The sequence below is a fragment of the Apteryx rowi genome, unplaced genomic scaffold (assembly GCF_003343035.1).
Source record: "Apteryx rowi isolate R43461 unplaced genomic scaffold, aptRow1 scaffold_876, whole genome shotgun sequence".
In the NCBI taxonomy this organism is placed as follows: Eukaryota; Metazoa; Chordata; class Aves; order Apterygiformes; family Apterygidae; genus Apteryx; species Apteryx rowi.
In genome coordinates this window covers 84767-106869 of record NW_020451178.1, presented here as the reverse complement: position 1 = coordinate 106869, position 22103 = coordinate 84767, and the positions used below count along the sequence as shown (strand labels likewise).

The following is a 22103-nucleotide window of genomic DNA, read 5'->3' as shown; positions in this document are numbered from 1 at the left end:
ACTCATTAGACTTTGAATACAGTGTAGAATGTAGCACTTGTATTTTGATCCAATACCATTAAGGAAGTTGTTGGCTTTTGCAGAATTGCCAAAAACAATAAGCTCACATAGTCTTCTGTTTATCTTCTGCTGAACCATGAGGACATTTTCAGTGAATGATTATAATTCTTTTATAGAACTTCTGAGTTGGGCTGAAGTAGAAAGAGCCTTCAAAGTGTTTACTTTTGAAAGCCTGAGGCTGACTGGGCTGAGCGACTCTGGTCTCCTGGAGAGCTCTGGGTCCAGGGTCAGAGGTGATTCTGAAGTGTCTTATATCCCCTGGGATAATCCAGCCAGGTTTGCAAGACAGCTGAGACAACTCTTCCTTGTGGAAAAGAAGCTTAATGGGAAATCTCCAAGAGGCTCTGGTAAAAACCTTTCCATTTACGTTGCTCCTGAAGAATTTAAATCTGCTATTTACCGTATCATTTGCTATTAGAGGGTTATGATTTTCTTCATTGTACAAATCACTACATTTTAAGTATTGTGTAGTCTGTATGTTGGATATCTATGTAGGTATAGTAGATAATGACAAAAGCTAGGTCTTTTGTATGATAACATTAAACGTTTTATTTAAGCAACTCTTTAAAATAATGTCTGTAGAAAAGCATAGCGTATATTAGGAAACTACTTTATTGCTTATGAGATCAATTATATTTTAGAGACATAAACTACTGAAGACATACTTAAATATCTTTCCGAATAAGGGCTCCTATGAGTTATAATGGCAGCTGAGTCTTTAAACAACCTTAGTAGCAACCACAGAGTAAAAGTCAAAATCAAAAGTGATGTGTGAGGTTAATTAGGCTTATCATATGTGTGTGTGTGTGTGTGTGTATATATATATATGATTATCAGCAAATGAGTATTAGTGAAAATTATATGTAACTTACACATCAGGACTCTAGAAGATATAAAAAGTTGAAAATGAAAATAAGTGGTGTGCTATACTTTGAACTTATGCATACATATTTACCTTCTGTAAATTGTTTTCTCGCAGGCTTCACTCTTCTCTCACATACAGGTTAATTCAGCATAGAGTTTTGACATTCAAAATTTTCTTCCAAATTCAGAAGTAACAGGGAATGGGGAACATATATTAGGTTTTGAAAAGCATGAGACTGATGAAATCAGAATAAGGCTAACGTATGGCAGAACTAGTGGTGTACATTGGAAGTTTAAACATCCTATTTTTATAGTCAGATTAGACTCTATGTCTGGCCAGAAATATGTGAAAAACTTCTAGATAAAATCAATAAGAATGTCTGAGCTATATTTTATCTTCATCAGCTTCTTTTACTTTCTTCATTTGCAGTCTGTGCAATTAGTATATCTTTAGCAGGTTATTACTATGTGTACTATTATAACTGTGTGACTCAGATTTGAACAGCAACATTTTAGACAGAATCAGAGATAGAAAACACCTCTTTGTAGACAACGCAGGGTTAATTTTCTGGAAGTTCTACATCTTATTCTTCTCATCTGTAGGTTCTAACATAAAGAAAATTTGTACTTCCAAAATGGAGATGTTTTGGAACTGATGGAGGGAGAAAAAAAAACCTCTGGCAAAGGCAAATCAGAATCATGTTTGTCAAGTAATTTAGTTTTTTAAATTTATAAATTTCTGCAGTGCTGGCAAATGGAACTCATCAGTCTTCAAGGCTTGACAGATGAGCCATTCGGATTTGCAAGTTATTTGCAATGAAGTATATGGAATACCCAATGTTCAGGTTTACTGCTAAAACTTGCTTTTGCAGCAATGGTACAATAAGGAATGAACCTGAGATTAAAGTTTTGTAGAACAGAAATTCTACTAAAATCTGTACCTACAGAATGGATGCAATTTATCCAACCTAGCTTTAACTGTCTAAAAGTAAGTGTCTAGACTCCTCCTGTGGCCAGGGGAAAGAGAAAGGCACCTCCAGGGGGTTATTTATCTCATGTTCCTTAAAGTCCAATTCCACTGCAACCTAAATAAATAACTACAACAACTACATAGATATCATTTGGAGCCATCATCCCTCTCCTCCCCTAAACTGCCACGTTTGTGTGATTTTGGCTCTTCCTTCCTCTATCGCAATTGGTATTTCACAGTCCAACCCCCCTACTCAAGCAGGGTCATCTAGAGCACCTAGACCATATGCAGACAGCTTTTGAATATCTCCAAGGATGGAGACTCCACAGTCTCTCTGAGCAACCTGTTCCAGTCCATTTCTCTGATCCTGTAGTGATCTGGTTTAAGGAGCATTGTTGGCCAAGAAGTAGTATTACAAAACAAGTAATTATTTTTCTGGGATGTGGGGAAAGTAGAAATTAGATCAGTTTAGGCTGCTATACCTGTAGATTCATGATGTTGTCCATTCTGCCCTAATATAGATGTCTAGATAACCAGACTAGATCAGATCCTTTCTTTAGAAAGTTAGAGCAGGCAAAGTGAATCCTCCTTTATCTGCCCCTTTTCTGAATTTTGAAAACCTTTTTTGGTGTTAGTTTATTTTACTTTTATGTTAGTCGCAATACTGAATACTGTAGTATTCAGTAGCTGTCAGCATTTCAACACTTCTGCTGCACAAAAGCTAATGCCAGTAGGAAAATACTTTTGCTTTCAGATTCCTTATATCTTCTAAAAGCAGTTAATAAATGGACCTGATTTCCCATAAAAGCAGAGACTAAAGATCTACATCTGGAAGCTAAGCTGGCTATGAGCTACATATGAACAAATACTTTCCAGAGTATTTTCTCACAGGAAGAGTATTTTTCTTGTATATGTGAATTTTGATCAAATATTATTGACCTCTGCACTGAGTCCAGCCATAAAAAAATTCTGTCAAGAGGAGAATATTTCAGAAAGTTATGGGAATATGAAAAATGTGAGACTGATGAAATCTGAATAAGACTAATGTGTGGTAGAACTGATGTTGTACATTAGAAGTTTAAACATCATGTTTTAACAGTCAGATTAGACACATTTATGTTTGGCCAGAAATATACGGAAAGCTTCTAGATAAAATCACTGGGAATGTCTGAGCTACGTTTCATCTTCTTGAAAGATGAACTTAAGATGAAGTTAAAGTTTCCATGTGATCCTATTCCCAGCAGCTACCCAATGCCCATTGTAATGCCAATAGTTTATCAGGAAAGACTGGTCAGATCCTCAGCGTAAGTAATGTTCTGACAATAGCTTGTAAAACTCTAAAAATCTAATGAATTTAACAAGTATAAAACTTGCATTTTTCAAAAATTCTCATATCAAAATAATTAGTGTTGGGATTTTTTCATCTGTAAAGGAATACTGGTTATTATTTCTCGGATAGTAAGCAGAGAGATGGTTCTTCATGTATGATCTGAAGGACACTACTTAGAATATTTTTATGCTTTCTGACCAGGCAAGGCCATCATGAGAAAGATAAAGAGGCTAATTTGGGTGAGAATTATAAAGAGTTCATCTTTTTTTTTTCTTTTTTTTCTTTTTTCTTTTTTTTGATGAACTGCCTGGGGCTTGTTGTCCATGGCTTTTAAAGTGCTCATTTAGGAAATAAGTGTGGTAGAGTTGCTCATGTATTTAGTGGACTGATGTCATAAAAGGAAGATTCAATCTGGAGGCAATCTCTTTGGAGGAGGTTACGGAAACTGCATCACTCTGACCTTTGTGTTTAGGGCTGAAATTTCTGGAGCTCTTTTTAAACTTCTTCTTTCAATTTCCAGGACATATGGAAACAAATGACAAAGATGGAAGAGGTGGTCTGGCTGATCCTCTTTTAAACAAAGAACTGGATCTTTTTATTTCTGAAATGGCAAGTGTGATGAATTGAATAAATAGTGCTCTATAGCCTGAGACAACAGAAGACACTGTTCAATGCTGGGACATGTTACTGGAGATTCCTTTGCAATGTTTTATGTAAATGTTAATTTTGTGATGTTTGGGGGACAGTGCCGTAAGCATTATGAAATCACCGCTTTCAATTCTAAGGTGATGGACTTGGATGAAGATACTAATGGCAGTTCTGTGCTGGTCTCACTGAATATCAGGGTTCAAATGTTAGCATGATGGTTTGAGAGAAAGTGCCAAATTGTGTCACACTAATAGACTGTGTAGTTTGGCATCTTCAGAAACACCTGCCTGCCATACAACTCTGGATAAATATAGCAATTTTAAAATGACTTCATAGGACCTGTCTAAATATTCATAATTGCTTACAGCACTCAAAAACATATAACCTAATAATAAAAATATTTAGATTATGTTTGCCATAAAAAAGTCAAAAGCAAAAACTTTTAGGAGCAATTGTGTTTTGTATTAAATATTGCCATTCAGGTCTACAGATGTGCAGCATTATGCAATTAACTGTGATGCAACATGGGATGCTGTCTATTAAGTCAACAAGATTATATTTAATACAACTGACACTGAAATGTTGATACTCATTATTTTGTTTTGCTGTATTTTGAGGTGAGTCCGGAAAATTATGGCCCAGAACCAAACTTAGCAGAAATAAAAAAGACTCAGAGGCGTTGTTTGACAGACTGGATTTTTGCTGAGCATTTTCAACCACATGTCCTTCTTCAGGTATCTATTAACTGATGATAATATAGATACAGTCAATCCTCAGAATGGTGTACAGAGAATTAATAACAGGATAAAGGGTATTTCCCTGCTAGATAATTGATTCAGTTTTATCACTGATAAATATTTATCAGAACCTATTGTTCTTCAGCTGCTTTTCAGACGCTTGTCTGGTATTTAGTTTGTAATTGCTTTTAATTTCCTGGTTTGGCCACACTGTAGCTGGCCTTTTTGGTGGTGAGGCTTTAAACCAAATGCATGATGGAAACAAAATTAACTACCATTAGAGGTGATCCTCCCTCACAGTTATGGGATTCATTAATCCAGTATATGTGAAAGCATACTTTGCAATTACCTGTGTTATGGGCAAACAGAAAATTTTGTCATGATGATACTTCACCCTTTGAGGACTACAAGCTCCATGTATAGAAATCTTGCAAGCTAAAGACCAAAATTTATCTTGCAGAAAGACAGAACAACAAATGTGAAAAATAAGTTCAAGTGTAGATGGCATAAGTTGGTAGGCATTTTCTTGGGAGAAGAGAAGTGGATTAGTCCCTGTGCTGCCTTGAGCTTCGCATGCTGCAATTCTTGTTTGATCCTGATACATGTTATGCAAGGGTGAAGGAAAGGCTGCTTGCACTTTTTCACCACCACTTTAGAGTCTAGTCATAGATTTGAATACATGGGGAATTCCTTCTTATGTGAGGTAAATAGCTAATAATAACTGAGCAGTCAGTAATTAATAGATCTAGTCAAAAAATGTTGATGAGAAATAACTGCAACAGAAAGTAACAACATTTTGGTAAGAATTTTTTGTATCATATTACTACATGTCACATTCAAATACATTTTTACACTCAGCTATTAATAAGGTTTTCATGTGTAAAAAGAATATATGTCAGTATGGAATTTATTCTTAGAAAAGATTCAAGACTGTACTTTATGATGTATTACATGTAAATTATTTCATCTTTACTTCCATTAGAGAGTACTGTAAAAATAATAGTTTAACAGAAAGCTTTCTTCTAACTGTAACTGTAAGACAATGTAAATACTGAAAAATGATGCACAGTACAGAGTAGAGTGGAACAATGTAAAATGCAGTAAATCTCAGCAATAGGCACATCGTAGTAAAGCAAATTGAGTACCATGTGAACTTAAGTGAGATAAAGAAAAAGAAATCAATTTGTCAATTCTTTCTACCTCATATACAAGTATAGCAAGTTCTGCTTTTATTAAACTTCGATCTTACCTGAAATTTTTCATTCATGATCAGTCTTAGCAGGTGGAGAGAGTTCTAAACTATGACTCTATGGCCTTGCCTCCTATAGTCTCACTGTAAGAATTGTCTAGATGAATGGAGTATAGTGAGTGTTACTTCTCAGTACAGATAGCAGTGGAGGTTCAACTTCCACATGCCTGAGCACTTCAGATTGCTGGAATCCAAATGCTTGTGTACTAGCATGTACACGTCTCCTAGAACAGTGAAGTTCTGGAGCATCTTTTGCTAAAATCTGTGCTGTGTAGCATCTGTGCATACTACTGTCTGCAAGGAGGATGCATCCTTATTTCTTTTCTTTTTTCTTTTCTTTTCTTTTCTTTTCTTTTCTTTTCTTTTCTTTTCAGGTTCTTCATACTGCAACCCAACAGTATAGATGCATTGATTCCTTCTATCATACCCAAGATAACTCTTTGCTTATGGTCCTTCACAATCCTATGAATCAGTATCGTCTGTGCCAAGAGACCTGGGATATGGCATTGCACTCTGATGTTGGATTCAGGTAATTAATTTTATCTTTCATGTCTTACCAACAGTCATTTCAATTAAAGCCTGCATGGCCATGCTTGGGGCAAAGCTTAGAAATGAAAAAAATACCATGATGTAACACATTTCTGAAAAAGCAAGTCACACAGGTGTATAGCAGCCCTATATCAAAAGCACTTCAATGAGACAAAGCTTTTCAAAGTGAGAACTACACAGTAACTGTATGCGACTACTTTTCACAGGCTATAAGAATATATATAATACACACATGCACGCAAGCACACACACAGAGTCATATTAGGAATATTCATATCAGGAAAATGACATTGAGGACACTTAAGGTGAGGGAGGTCAAAAAGGAAACTAAGAATATAATTATCTTTTTTTTCAACTATGTATATATAAACTGGGCAAGTGTCACTCTGGGAAAAGTTTTAGAGAAGAGCTAGAGACCCATATCAGTATTCTGAAGATTTTTTTTCTGAGAGCACCAAATTCTTCTTCAATTGTTTGTCACTATCTGCTTTCCAGTTAGAGGTATGTGGGTGCTTGATGTGTCCACTGTTAGAGCTTTTACCAGTAGACATATTCATTTCAGGGTGGGTTTTTGCACTGAAACAGATGTATAAATGATGGTGTGGATCCAAGTACTATTCCAGTTTATTGATCAAAAGTAGAATTTGTGTCTGTATACTGATATGTAAAGAAGCTACAATGCCACAGAGAGGTATATGGGCTAGCTTTAGCCATATCACAGTGGCACTCTGTGGATTAATTAGATTTGTTTTATCAAATAGAATTAGAAGCGAATTATCTAGCAGACCAACTTTTTTTTTCAAAAATTTTTCCACAAGCATTGCTTTCTAAGTGAAGTGCCCTATTTTTCATAATATTGGAATATTTTAAGAGAAATTTGTACCTATATATATGAACAAGCTTGAATGCTAAATAGGCAAAACGTGCCTTCCTCGAATCCTGTTTCAAATTTTTGTTCTCAGTGAAGGAACTCTGCATGAGTCTGTCTCAGTTTTCTAGGCCTGTGGACTTAAATTATTTGTCATGAAAAAAGGCTTTTGTGTTTAGCAGTGATTGGAACCAGTGTTATCAACCACAGCCAGAAGAGATTTACCAGCAGAACCCTGGAATTCCTTGGAGAAAATGCTGGCTGTTTTGTGGTTGTGGGGCAAATCCACTAAATGTCTGCCCAGATTTTTTATCTATAACTTTTTATATATAATTTTAATATATAATTTTTTTTATATCTTATATATGTAAATATATGTGTATATACATGTGTGTGTACAAATATCACCTGCAATCTCCCCCAAAGATGGTGAAAGATAGTGTGTTCAAATAAACTTGGGGCTTACATTCAAATAGATCCAAAGGGTCAGTAGTCTCAAATGAAGTCTGTTACAATAAATGTATCGGAGCCCAGGGTTGTTTACTTTGCCTGCTAACTGTTCCTTCCCTTCTTTGGGGCACTGGACAATAAAAGACTTATTCAAATGCTAACCTAAACAACTAGTGTCAGTTTAGCCGCTCTAGCATGTCCGTGATGTCTGTATAGGACCAGCAGATGTAACAGGAAACCCACAGGAGACCCGTATCCTTCTGGAGAAGCAACTTACCAAGTTAAGCATGAGGCAGCAATGTGCCCTTGTGGCCAAGAAGGCCAATGGTATCCTGGGGTGCATCAGGAAGAGTGTTGCCAGCAGGTCCAGGGAGGTGATCCTCCCCCTCTACTCAGCCCTGGTGAGGCCACATCTGCAGTACTGCGTCCAGTTCTGGGCTCCCCAGTACAAGAGAGACATGGCACTACTGGAGCAAGTCCAGCGAAGGGCTACGAAGATGATTAGGGACTGGAGCATGTCTCCTATGAGGAAAGGCTGAGAGAGCTGGGCCTGTTCAGCCTGGAGAAGAGAAGGCTGAGAGGGGATCTTAGTAATGTATACAAATATCTGAAGGGAGGGTGCCAAGAGGATGGGACCAGACTCTTTTCAGTGGTGCCCAGCGACAGGACGCGAGGCAATGGGCACAAACTGAAACACAGGAAGTTCCATCTGAATATGAGAAAAAACTTCTTTACTGTGAGGGTGACAGAGCACTGGAAGAGGTTGCCCAGAGAGCTTGTGAAGTCTCCTTCTCTGGAGATATTCAAAACCTGCCTGGACGCGATCCTGTACAACATGTTCTAGGTGACCCTGCTTGAGCAGGGGGGTTGGATTAGATGATCTCGAGAGGTCCCTTCCAACCTCAACTATTCGGTGGAGACAAGGTCACATACCCTAGTACATCTAACATGTCACTTGATAAACCTCATACATGAACCTCACCCCAATGACTTACTGCTGTTGTGTTGTCAGTAGGAGCAGATAATAAGTAACAGGGCCTCCTCAGGAAGCAGTTCTCATTGAAACAATTTAACAGCCCTTCTCCTAGAACTATTTGGCTGGTCACTTTGAGAGGGCATTGAGACAGTCGATTCAAGGCCAAGTATTCCTGAACTCTTGAGATACACAAAATTAAAGTTCCAAATTTTGCTTCCAAAGAAGGAATGAGGCACGGTCTCTGGCAGATTCATTATAATTCAGTGGAGGATGGTTTAGCTATGTGCTTCCTTTTTCTCTTTTTTTCCAGATATACTGGAAACAAGGTCTAGACATTAAAGGTGGCTTCTGCTTGGGGGGTGCCAGCTTTGTTCACTGATGGTTCACAGGGTTCTGGTTCAAAGCAGAAAGGTCTTCCTAAACAAGCTGACATGAAAAGCTAGGCAGAACATTTGTTTTTACCCTTGGTTCAGTGGAATATTCAGCTTTAGTGCTATTTCTGCTACTTAGTATCTTTGAAAAGCTACTGGCTCTCATTTGGTTCTGTTCCGTGGCATCTGTACCCGCCTTTTCTCTGCAAAATGACCATAATTTTCAGGGACATTGCTCAACCTTTTTCCAAAAATCATTTCAGATTTCCAACAAAACATAAGTATTTGCTAGTGTATGTCTCCAAGCAACATAACAGTTCTGTGGAAGACTGTTTAAATAACTGGAGTGCTTCAAGCTGTTGCCTGCGTCAGCTTCCAGATTCTGCTGAGTTGCCACACACACAGGCACAACCCTACTTATTAATTAAGCAGTAGTATTCTACCTTTGTGTGAAATACTGGCTTCTGATGAGCTTAGTGGCCAGTATTCGTTTTTTGGTTTTGGGGTTTTTTATTATTACTATCATTCAAATTTTTAGTTCATATTTAAGAGTCACACCTTCACTACAGAAGAGGTACAAATAACAGAGACTGTGTTTGACTACTCCTCTGCTAGTAGTTCTACCTCTGTTTACTTATTACTTTTTTATTGTAACATCTTATATGATAGCCTTCTATGATGGAATGACTGGCTGGGTAGATGAGGGGAGAGCAGTGGATGTTGTCTACCTAGACTTCAGCAAGGCTTTTGACACTGTCTCCCATAGCATCCTCATAGACAAGCTCAGGAAGTGTGGGTTAGATGAGTGGACAGTGAGGTGGATTGAGAACTGGCTGAATGGCAGAGCTCAGAGGGTTGTGATCAGTGGCACAGAATCTAGTTGGAGGCCTGTAGCTAGCGGTGTCCCCCAGGGGTCAGTCCTGGGTCCAGTCTTGTTCAACTTCTTCATCAATGACCTGGATGAAGGCACAGAGTGCACCCTCAGCAAGTTTGCTGACGATACAAACCTGGGAGGAGTGGCTGATACGCCAGAGGGCTGTGCTGCCATTCAAAGAGACTTGGACAGGCTGGAGAGGTGGGCAGAGAGGAACCTCATGAAGTTCAACAAAGGGAAGTGCAGGGTCCTGCACCTGGGGAGGAATAACCCCAGTCACCAGTACAGGTTGGGGGTTGACCTGCTGGAAAGCAGCTCTGCGGAGAAGGACCTGGGAGTGCTGGTGGACACCAAGTTAAGCATGAGGCAGCAATGTGCCCTTGTGGCAAGAAGGCCAATGGTATCCTGGGGTGCATCAGGAAGAGTGTTGCCAGCAGGTGCAGGGAGGGGGATTCTCCCCCTCTACTCAGCCCTGGTGAGGCCCCATCTGGAGTACTGCGTCCAGTTCTGGGCTCCCCAGTACAAGAGGGATGTGGCACTACTGGAGCAAGTCCAGCGAAGGGCCACAAAGATGATTAGGGGGCTGGAGCATCTCTCTTATGAGGAAAGGCTGAGAGAGCTGGGCCTGTTTAGCTTGGAGAAGAGAAGGCTGAGAGGGGATCTTATCAGTGTGTACAAGTATCTGAAGGGAGGGTGTCGAGAGGATGGGACCAGACTCTTTTCAGTGGTGCCCAGCGACAGGACGTGAGGCAATGGGCACAAACTGAAACACAGACACTTCCATCTTAACATGAGGAAAAACTTTTTCACTGTGAGGGTGACAGAGCACTGGAACAGGTTGCCCCGAGAGGTGGTGGAGTCTCCTTCTCTGGAGATATTCAAAACGCGCCTGGATGCAATCCTGTGCAATGTGCTCTAGGTGACCCTGCTTGAGCAGGGGGGTTGGACTAGATGATCTCCAGAGGTCCCTTCCAACCTCAGCGATTCTGTGATTCTGTGATTCTGTGATCTTGTAGACTAGACACCCGCTTTGTAAGGTTGTTCCATAGTTGCTATCGGGAATATACTCCTGTCAACTCATTGAAGGATGATTGCCAATCAGTTAATTACAGTGAGACCTGTCACAGCAAATTCTCATGCAAGAAGGAAATTAAATGTCTTATATTGCAGCAACTTGACTTTTTGGAGTTGCTTTTGTTCCTGGAGATCCCAGTAACCATTCTAATCAAGGGATATCAAGTCCTATAGTTCATGTAGAACATCCAAAAATTTCAGGAATTAGACTCTCCTCTATGTGCCTTTCAAAGGGTGGGCAGCAGGAGGCTGTGTGTGAAATCCAGTGGACACTACTGACTAAGAGAATCCAAAGGTGGGGACACCTATACCTACAGTGACACATGTACAAAACATTTCAACTCAGGTTAGGATAAGTGACCACTCTCTCAGGAAGCCAAATGAATTCAGACATTATCAAAACTGTTCTTTTGCTCAAAGTGAATCTCAATGACATTTGTTTACTCTTTCATAGTAAACACATTACACAAGTTACTGGAAAAAGAATAATCCTTTCTGAGTAATGATTCTGAGTCAGACATTGGCAGTAGTGACATCAGAATACATATTAATAGAGCGTGTATTTTTGACTTTGAATGACTTTTCATTGGCCTAAAATATTTTCCACACATATAGTCTCATTTTTATTTATAACATATATTCATCTTCAGGTTATTCCAGTACTGGCAACTCTAGGTTCCAGCCTAGTTTTCCCCTTTGTTTTCAACACTTTTGTTTCTGTAGCATGTACACTTTTTTTGAGATACAAGCAGAGTGGTCTTGTCCCTACTGAGTATGTGACCAACAGTTTCTCAGTGCAATTTTCTCAAAGCAAGCTCCACATGCATTAAAGGAGTTGGGAGAGACTAGTTTATCTTTAAGCTGAACATAAACTGTGTACATCTCCAGTCTGTATAGAGAGCATACGTAGCATCTTGGACATACAATGTAATGTTGCAATAAGAACTTTAAAATCTCTGTGAGGTCAAGAATTGCATATGCTGCCTGCATACATGTTTCCAACCAAAAGCTTCAGATGTATATAGAGCCTTTGAATACAATTGAATCATCTGGAGCTTACAAATGCAAAACATTATAAAAACACAACTGAATCTCATGCATTTTTAAGAGCCTCTTTTAGTTTTGAGCTCACATTGAAGAATTATGTATTATGCTTGCTAATTTTATTTCAAAGAATTATGGTGACACTCCAAACAAGGGACTGAATGGCCACTGCCTGTAAGACTTTCAGGCATCATCCTACTTTGGAAGCTGTTGTCCTCAATTAACTATTTCAGAGGTCATTTCAGACACCTTTGGAAGATAAGACAATGCAACTGCAGATTGTCAGTCAATGCTCACTTCAGTTGTTAATTGTCAATATTCTTAATTTATGCCAAGATATTTGCATAATTCTCTAATCTGGATTTGGATGACAATTACCAACCACCTGTCTTGTAGTGATGGGGAAGAGCTAAAAAATAACACCTCCTCAGGTGCTGTTAGTCTGAAAGAAACATGCAAATGAAGTGTATTCTAAAAGACAACATAAACCAAGAGCAGCTAAGAGAATAAGTTATCCTGATGGTAAAACAGTGAGGGGGAGAATTAGTCTCAACTTTTCTTAAACTGAATGTTTCTGTGTTTTTCAGCTGTCTGGATTTTCTTTGATGGTAGGAGTTCTTTGGAGGACAAGTTCCTAGAATTTCTTTGTAGAAAGGAGAACCAAAATTCAAAATGTAAGCTATATTAAGCAAATGTCAGCCAGGCAAAACTACCAGTTCCTGTAAAAAACTGGAGAAATTCTGTCAAATACAGCCCTTCTCTCAAAGGTTATGGAATAATATTTGTCTAAGAAACTGAGAAAACAAGTGATCTTGTTTGATCTGACACCATATTAATAAAAACTGTATTATTGTAAATAGAGGAATGTTGTCCTTTTCAGGAACTATCTCGAGTTGGTGGCCAACTCAATTGAAGACTGGGTGAAAGAGGAGGAAGTCAAATACCAACAAGAGAAGACGGCTAAGGAAATGGAGTCTTTTACACCGGCAAAAGTCATGGCAGAAGGAGCTCTTGAATTTTCTACATTTGCTGTCCAAAAAAATGGCTTCCCTAAGAAAGCCAGAAGTGGGTGTCTTTCCTTTTTTAACCTAGAAAATTGATTCTTCCTGTTGAATGCTGAGACCCAAATCCATTCAGAGCAGAATCCTGAATGTTTTTCATAGGGTTACCATGTCATGCAATCTATATAGACATAAAGATGTTTTGAAGATGAGTTAAATACATGTGTATAAATATTCTGCCTCATCCTCAGTTCTGCAAACTGAGGCTCTTAATGGCAACATTTTATATTTAAAATAGCTGTGTTTATTTAATGGAATTACTGTCAGGATTACATGCAAATTTGAATCCATATTTTAAATGAGTGAATGTAAGAGATGAGCAGTAGTCAGAGCTGGCACCACTGTACAGGAAATTCCTTTTTTTAAAGCACAGGAAGTCAGAAGCTGTGGACTAGAAGCTAAAACTGGAATCAGGAATTGACTAGACTGCAGAGCAAACTTTAATTGCAAGCAGCATTTTGGATAATGAAAATTGTAAGCAGTTCATACAAAAACTGTTGAGCAGTCATCAAAATCCGAAAACTGATTTTGACAAAAGAAAACTTTTGTCAGAATTCTATATATGTGTATGTATATGGAATTAATAATGATTTTTTCTTATTTAGGCTTTGCTTTATTCACCTTCTTTGAGAATATACTTTGAAATCTTATAGCACTAGAAATTAGCATTTACAAAAATAGGAGTGTCATTCCTCAAGCCACTTAATATTTCTGATTATAGTTTGGAAACGGAAAGGACTATTAAGGCTTTCAAGTTGTAATTCTATCCCTCTAGCTGTCACAGGAGCTAGAGTGGGTCTTGCCCACCTGGGGCCTCATTCCAAATATGGTTCGTAAAGAAGTTCACTTACTTAAGGAAGAGATATTCTTCTCTGGCTGGGATATGAAGATGGGCACCAGTGTCTTCAGGTGATTTCAATTTTACCAGCACTGCTGTAGCCCTCACTGCATTTCTCACTCTTTAATGCAAAGTAATTTAATCAGAAGTTTCTGATAGTGTACTTTACCTTTTCTCTCAGGTAAATACTTGGTATTCAAGCATGGTGTAAAACCACAAACCCAGAGAGATACCCTTTTTATGAGTCATATTTGAGTTACCCTAGCTAAATGGATACTCTCACAAATAGGGAAAACTTGTAAAGAAGCCAGATTTAAACCAAAAGCCTGTTGCCCTCATATTTTTTCCATCATGTTTTCTGTGGTAGTTAATTACCATTACCAAGTTACTTATTTTCTTTTTGAGTTTGCTGCAAGTTCTGGAGTTTGGTGAGCTAGTTAGTGCACTAAATCTGAATACTGAAATAAGGCTAATAGCAGTAATATTAATAAATACTGCTTAATGTTTGTTCAGCATTGGTCATCTGCATTAAAACACTTGTAACAGCAAAGTCTTCAACAGCAAGAAGCGGAGAGTAATGTATGTTATTAGATGCATTTCTTTTAACTTGAACAGTCCTACTATTTTATTTCTAAAAATAATTAAGATTTTCTTTATTCTACTTTTTCACTTCTGTATTTTACTGTTTACTAATTTTACATTTATACTCTTTTTTACTTACTTTTTTATTTAGTTTTCCATTCTTCTATTTTTTTTATTTATTCAATTTTCACGTTTATAATCATATTTATTCCCTGCTCATTTCTCAAAGACAGCGCATCAATACCTGAGAGCATCACAGAGACCACTCTAGAATCTCAGTCCAACAAAGAAAAGAGTGCTTTTATCAGAGAAGGTTCTCTTAAGGTGAGGCAAAAAAATATGTGCTTCTGAAATGGACTAAATAACACTGCTTTTTCAGGAAGACAAGCCTTCATTGTTACATAAACTTGTCTTAGTCCTCTTAGTCTTTCTGCTCTTGCCTTATTTTTTGTATACTTTATTTCTTGTTTGCTTTAATTAGTTCCTTACTGATTGAATTGAATTATTTTCTTTTCTTAAGGGAAGACTGTTTGGAGTTAGACTAGATGTTCCACAAGTAATTCATTATTGCAGTACAAGGAAAGGACAATTATGGATAACATACTAATTTCCTTGAAGTTTTCTGGTCATAAGCTATGAAAACATAAGATCCAGATTCTTGGAAGTACTTATGTACTCAACTCCTACTTTCAGTATCTAAATCTCTTTGAAATTTAGGAATGTAAATATGATACCTCAGAGGTAGGAGTTAAGGACAAATCTTCTAAGTCTTACTATTGGCACTATCCATTGCACTAGGCAGATCTATCTTAATTGATGACCTACCTCCCCCCACTTTCTTCTGACTCCTCACAACCATAGTATTTCCCATCTTTCTTATAGTATATAGTGTTCTGCATTTAAAATACTGATATTGGAACATAGATATCAAATGGCGTTAACTAATTCCTGGGTACTCAACTTGAGCTGGTCTAGCTCAAGTTACGCTAATGCTTAACATGTGGTTTGAACATAAAATGCTACAGAACGCTAAATACTCTGGAAAATCTCAGATGTCTTGCATGGTCTTTCTGATACAAGTTGATAATTCTGACATTGATATCTCATTCCTCTTTCTGTAAAAGAATAAAAGCCTTTTATCTCAGTTATATTTTGGGAATAAACTAATTTCAGTGATGCATTTTGATATGGTAATAAGCATCGTTGAAAAGTGCATGACAAAATGAGCAATTCACTAATGACTGAATGTGTATCATACAAATAATTATCTAATACCTCTCCAGTGGTCAAGAATGACTCATCCTGTGGCTTGAATAACGTAGTAATTTTATGCAAAAAATAGTACATAATATTGTAAAACTGGGCAAGTTTGAAAAATATGTGAGTGACTTAGCCCGAAGGAAACAAAGTTCCTTTGAATTTGTTTACTTGTACTCTTTTCAGCATGCCCATCTGAAGTGTCTTGTAATGTAAACAGAATCAGTCATTTGAATTCTTACCATTTTATATAGGCTTGGAAGGAGGAGCAGGATCAATTACTAGAAGAAGAACAACTTAAGAAAGAAAAAAAAGAAAAGCCAGAAGGTAAAAAGAATGGACAGGAGACTACAGTACCTGAAGAAAGTAAAGGTTTCAAGAAGAAGTATTCCAAAGAGAAAATTAAAGATGAGCCAGCAAAAGCCCTTGAACCTGAGGAAGATTCCAGCATCCCAGAACCACCTCCTGAGAAAGTTTATAAGGTACAGAGTCATATTATTGCACTGCTTTAGGACAGGACTAGCTATTTATATACAGTCAAGATTCCAGCTGAGCTATCATCCATTATGAAACTGGACTTCAAAGCAAATTAAGCCTAACTATGTCTTGTTTAACTCCATCATTTTAGTAGCTGATCCTTTCCTAAAAGTTTTGGAAAGAGCTTTCTGATGTGTAAGGCTATTCTACATCAGACTGTCTTATTAACTTGGATTTTTTTTATGTATGTGATGTGAATATGAAGGTAAGTCAGGCATATTTTTTTGACCATGGATAATATATTCATGGGATGAATTTTGCTTAAAAGTGTGACTTTCATGGGACAGGGTGAAAAAAGGGATCCTAAAGACCTAGTCCAACTGCCTTGTACAGGGATTGCTAGACCTATTACAAGTTTTGGCTGTCCACATTGGAATTCAAATAAAAGAAGATCACTGTTTCTCCCATTTCCTGTTTCAAAATTCATGTTCTTGGAGTGCCCTAACACAAGCTATTCTGCCTATTACACTAACAGAGGGATATTTCTTACAAGGGAACTCTTCACCACTTGTGTCCAGACAGTTTTAAGGCAGTTTGCACTGCTTTATATTTGCAGTCTAAGCCTTGTATCCAATATTGTCACTCCAGGGTTTTCTTGTCACTACAAACTGTGCAACTATAGATCTGTAAAACAAAACTTCAAAGATAAATAATATTTTAGTCTGAACTTGCTTGAGTACAGTAATCTAATTTTTGCCAATTTGTGGCTATTTGGAAGGCATAGCATTCTAAGAATCAGATTTATGACATCTAAGTTCCAAAATCTAGAGGATGGAAGATTGAATCTTTAGCTGTCCTGGTTGGGATGTACAGATCCCATGGAATAATACTTTGTCTCTTCAAGCTTGGGCAGATTTTCTCTTTCCCTCTCATTATACATTAAGCTACCAGCCTACTTGCCACTCTTCATTTCCCCTGGTGGCTCCATATGCTACTGAAAGACCAGATTCTGCCCTCACTTGTTACAAGTTACTTCATTTAGTAAAAATGAAATGAATTGGAAAGCATAGAGCATAACATGCTGTGTATTTATTAAAGTCATGATTACATTAATTAAATTTCTACAGAAAATGTTAACCAGAACAGTGAGATCTTGATGATCTGTCCTTTGTTTGCCTCTTTCAGATCTCTGCCTTTATAATTTACCTATAGACTTAAAACTTTTTTTTCCAGTTTCTTGGCTACAATACAGGAGAGGATCTCATTCAAGTATCAGGAACCAATCAATATCTTTTCCCATCTGATGGAGGACAGATTCAGGTAGAAAAAATAGAGTTTATAAAAGGTGATTCTTTTATTCTTTATACTCTGTTTCAACTCTTACTGACTTATGGCATAGTTTCTTTATCCATAAATGCCTTTTCACATTTCAATAGTAGCAATTCATTAAAGACATTGTGACAGTGCCGTATAATTCCATATTAGTCTCTGTCACTACTAAAGTTTATACTTTATCTATCAATTGTTATAATACCACAGCAAAGTATCAAAAAATTCAAAATGGAGAAAAATCAATTCCTGTTTATCTGTTCAATGGCAACCAATGCAGGGTGTTTCATGAATGCATGTCCCAATAATTTGTCCAGTCAAATGCAGTGTGTCTAAGTAACACAGTTATTCTGCAGCCTATCAGATATCATTGTCAGGAAGTTTTTTGAATATTTAGACTAAACTCAACTAACCTTGATTTGTCCTCTTGCTCTCCTACTAAGCAATTCAGTTCACTTTTGAGCAATTTTCTTTTTTTAGCATTTTATAGTTGCAGATGCAGGTTTTTGGGGAGAGTTCTGAAGCCTGGTGGGAGGAATAATTGAATTCCATTGCTTTGCAGGTCTAACTTTGGTAAAGGTGAAGGTGGTAAAGGACAACCACAATTTCTTCATTCATATCACAGACCCCAAGAAAAACTTAACAGAAATTGAAGTGCAAGAAATGAATGAAGAACAGAAAACTAAACTAGGTTAGTGGGTTAACATCACTGCTATGCATAATTAATACTTTGACATATTTAGTAATTGGATGCAAACCTTATCAAATAAAATGAAATAAATTAAATTTCTACTAATTGCAGAAGGCAAATAGGTTCAGTTGTGCAGTAAATAGGCACATACTTTCAAATGAAGAATGTGGGTAGAAATTGATGTTATTGGATATGACTCAAGATTACAAAGATATCAGTCTCTGTGAATGCATGGCTTTATTCCACCATAAGATGTAAGTGAACTATTTAATTATTAGTGCCATTCATCAAGAAAACAAAATAAGTAAATGTGGACTATTTTAGCCACTCCTATTTCTTTTACAATTCCCTGACTAGATTGTAAGTCCAGAGAAGATGTAGAAATATTTTTTCAGTAACCACACCTCCAATTAAAATAATCTTTTGGGGAGTCTTAGAAGTTTGCAGATTTAGAACAGTTCCAACTTCTTAGAGCTGAAATAACCTTTGGAACTCTCTGATTCAGGAGAAGGCATAGATGGACCACTCCAGCTTCTTTCCTTGTGAACCATACTGTGCGAAATGCTAGCTTATCTGGGGAGACAGGTCTCCATAGCTGAGATCAGAATAAGACCCAGTCACTGAGAAACACAAGACTAAATAAAAATCCAGTTGGCCAACCTCAGCACCATCCAGAGATCTTATCAAGTTGTAGAAGCAAGCACACTGCAAGTCAACAAATGCAGACTAGTCTCTTTTCTGAAGCAAGGAAATCACTGAAAAGAATTGCTGTTCTCTTTCAAAGAATTTTCTTCATTGATGGAGGACTCCTTCAGATCTCAATGTGGCCTGGGAAGACATAAATTTTTGCCCTTGAAAAGGAAGGTTTTCCCCTTTGAACTGAACTTTGTTTTGTAGGCCCAATTATTGTAGCATTAGTGCCTCCTCAAGACCTTTGCTGCATAAGCAAATCTTTCTGCATTTCAGCAACATCTCTTTCTTGCTGGTTGCCGTGATGTCAACTGACACTCAGAAGGTATCAAATCCAAATTCTTTTTGAACTGATAGAAGCGATTCCAAGAAGGAAGCCAGTTTGCAAGCAATTTGTGTATGTATTTGGTCAAAAGCACTAAGTAATTGCTCATTTTATGCTGAAGAATAATGGAAAAGTATAACCTTTGGTAGATGTGTTACTTCCTTTCGTCTTCAGTGTTAGAAAGTATCCTGCTCCTCTTCTTGGCAGCAGCTGCCACCAATGAAGTAATAGTAGATTGAGTGAATAGAAAATTTGCATTCCTTCCATAGATGAGACATTTCTTCTCTGCCCTTCTGAAAGTGGTCCTGTATTATTTTGGGGTCTTTCACATGGCACTTTCAATCACAATGTGCCACAGTCTGAGCCAAGTTGGATTCATTTGGCACCAGTGGCTGGCTTTCCTCCTGTGTAGAACAGGAGTCTCCTGTAGAAAAGCAGTAGGCAGGCAAAGACTCAATCCACTCTGATTCGATGCGTGACAGTGGTTGAATGGTACAGTGGTAATCAGTTGACACAGTCAAAACGGTGAAAGAACATCCTGCAGATAGTAGTCACCAATGAACAAACAGTAAATAGGAGCAGCCAAGGTCTCAGCATGTGTACCTTATTGATGGAAGAACTGGGAGGTAGCTAAGTGCCCACCTTAATTTTCTTTTGTGAGTCTTCTCTGCTGCTACTCACAGTTTTGATAAGCTACTCTCTGTACTGGAAATCTCAAGGATTTCTTCCTGGTACCAGCAGAACCTTTCCTTAAGGGGAGTAGGGGATTGAGCTAAAGGCAAAAATAGGATCCAGTGTCACTGTCTCTGCGCTGTTACCTTGGATGGTTCATGTGGTTTTCAATGGTCAAGTACTCATGACATGGCATTTCTTCCCCCATCCCATGTGAGGACTTCTCCTGATCAGCTTGCACTGATGCCAAAGCTGGCCTTGTTCTCGTACTTGAGATCCAAGGGTACAGATACACCTTTGAATCTAATTTCTGAACTTCTTTTTCTCCTTTCTTTTACCTTCTCCTCAAGCTACAGTTCCTGTGACAATAGCTAAGAGACAGTAACTTTTATTACTGCATAGACTGTATATGAGAGGAAAAAGCAATTTAACATTCTTGTCAGCCAAGTAGCCCATGTGCAAATAGGAGAAAGAACAAAGGACCATTGAATCCAGACCTAGGATCCTTTACTGTTCAAATTCAGAAAGACTTTTCACTGGTTGTTGCTATTAAACCAATTCTTACATACCTAGCTGATCAGAATGCAATTTTTAGGTGAAGAACCACAGCTGTATTACGCAAAACATTGCCCCCGCCCCATAAGTGGAATGACAGGCAATGCACCGTAGGGATTACCCTTACAAAGTTTTCCCCCATCCCTTATTAATCTATTTTAGAAGTTATTAATCCATGTTGAGGTGCCATTGTTCACACATTGTTCATTGGTTTGCAGGTCAGATGGTTCCGGTATGCATTGTTATCTTTAAAATTAATTCTAATTTTTTAAAGGAAAATTGAAAAATCAAAAGAAAACTGTGAGCAAGTTTGGATCCTTTTCAGCCACCTTGGAAAATGGAATCCAGCTGTCCTTGAGCTATTATGGACCTACAGGGAAGACAGCAGGTAAAGTAAGCAAATAGAAGAGGATATTTGAGAACCATAGGGGGATTTTTTTTTATATATATATACCCCTTAACTCAATAATTTGTTGTGTGCAATTCTGCCTTTCTCAACAGCTGTTGCTACATGGTGGGGAATTTTTAGCAAGACTTGAGATGAGATTACATTGTCAAGAATATTTTATGTTTCAAATTTCAAAATGGAGGGAGGTCGTCATGCTTTTTTTACTTACTGTGAAAACACAGCAGTGCAGGGAGAAACTTGCAAGTATTGTTATTAAGTAGCCCAGAAAAATCAGCCAATTAATTTGAGCCAAAGAAAATGTGATTTGCTGAGGAATCTTCTTGGCTTTCCAAGAAATAATATTTTTGTTAACTTATATAGGCGATTATGGAACTTTTCATTTTATGTTAGGACTCGGACTTCAGGTTACAGTTGTGCAGACATAATGAGGGATTTCTCTCAGCCTTTCAATAAACACATTCAGTAACTGGAAGCAATTGCTTCACAAAACCACAGTGAAAATAGCATCTGCTTTTACCAAGAGCTTTTTGTTTCCATTACATTTGAAAGGCCACTGAAACCATCATACGGATAAAAGTGAAACCTTCTCTGATCAGAAAATAATGCCAGCATTTTTCGGCTCTTAAAATACAAAAACATTTAATTGAATGCATCTTTGTGAGGACTGTGGTAAACCATTTGACTATACACTCAGTTTTAATTATTCAAATACATTTTTCAAATGAATTACTAAAAAAGGACTTTTTAAACTTGTGCCAAAGAGTATCCACACTGTAGTGGACTGTGAAAGCTCTTGTATTATGGCATAAAAGAGAGATGTGTCTTACTAAACACCTATGTGTCATCTGTGATATTCAGACTTTTTCATATGTACCATAAGCTTCCTACTCTATATTAGAATAATCTTCACCATGTTGAGTTTTAGTGCAGCACTGCTGACTGGCATTCCTTGATTGTTTGCAGTTTTCCTGTAATTGCCTGCTTATGCCTACACTTCCCTTGTGGGTGTTTGTATCACAAGTACTCTGAAAAATCCTGACCAAAAAAATTCTGACTTAGACTATGCTCAAACACCATCCATCCCTTATGCAGAACAGTATGCCATGCAATCCATAGTTCCTGTCCACTGACTGGTTAAATTGGGCAGAAATCA

The 22103-nt window shown here is 37.7% G+C and overlaps 1 protein-coding gene across 1 annotated transcript in view; it reads left to right on the top strand.

The window, feature by feature from the left end:
• Nucleotides 1-22103, top strand: part of SPAG17 (sperm associated antigen 17) — a 120613-nt gene that overhangs the window by 47715 nt on the left and 50795 nt on the right. Inside the window, exons 14-23 of the mRNA XM_026090733.1 lie at nucleotides 177-407; nucleotides 3745-3833; nucleotides 4490-4606; nucleotides 6233-6387; nucleotides 12945-13051; nucleotides 14769-14869; nucleotides 16057-16284; nucleotides 17513-17624; nucleotides 18171-18299; nucleotides 20816-20929. Coding sequence (XP_025946518.1) covers nucleotides 177-407; nucleotides 3745-3833; nucleotides 4490-4606; nucleotides 6233-6387; nucleotides 12945-13051; nucleotides 14769-14869; nucleotides 16057-16284; nucleotides 17513-17624; nucleotides 18171-18299; nucleotides 20816-20929 — 1383 coding nt within the window. The remainder of the gene's footprint in view (nucleotides 1-176; nucleotides 408-3744; nucleotides 3834-4489; nucleotides 4607-6232; nucleotides 6388-12944; nucleotides 13052-14768; nucleotides 14870-16056; nucleotides 16285-17512; nucleotides 17625-18170; nucleotides 18300-20815; nucleotides 20930-22103) is intronic.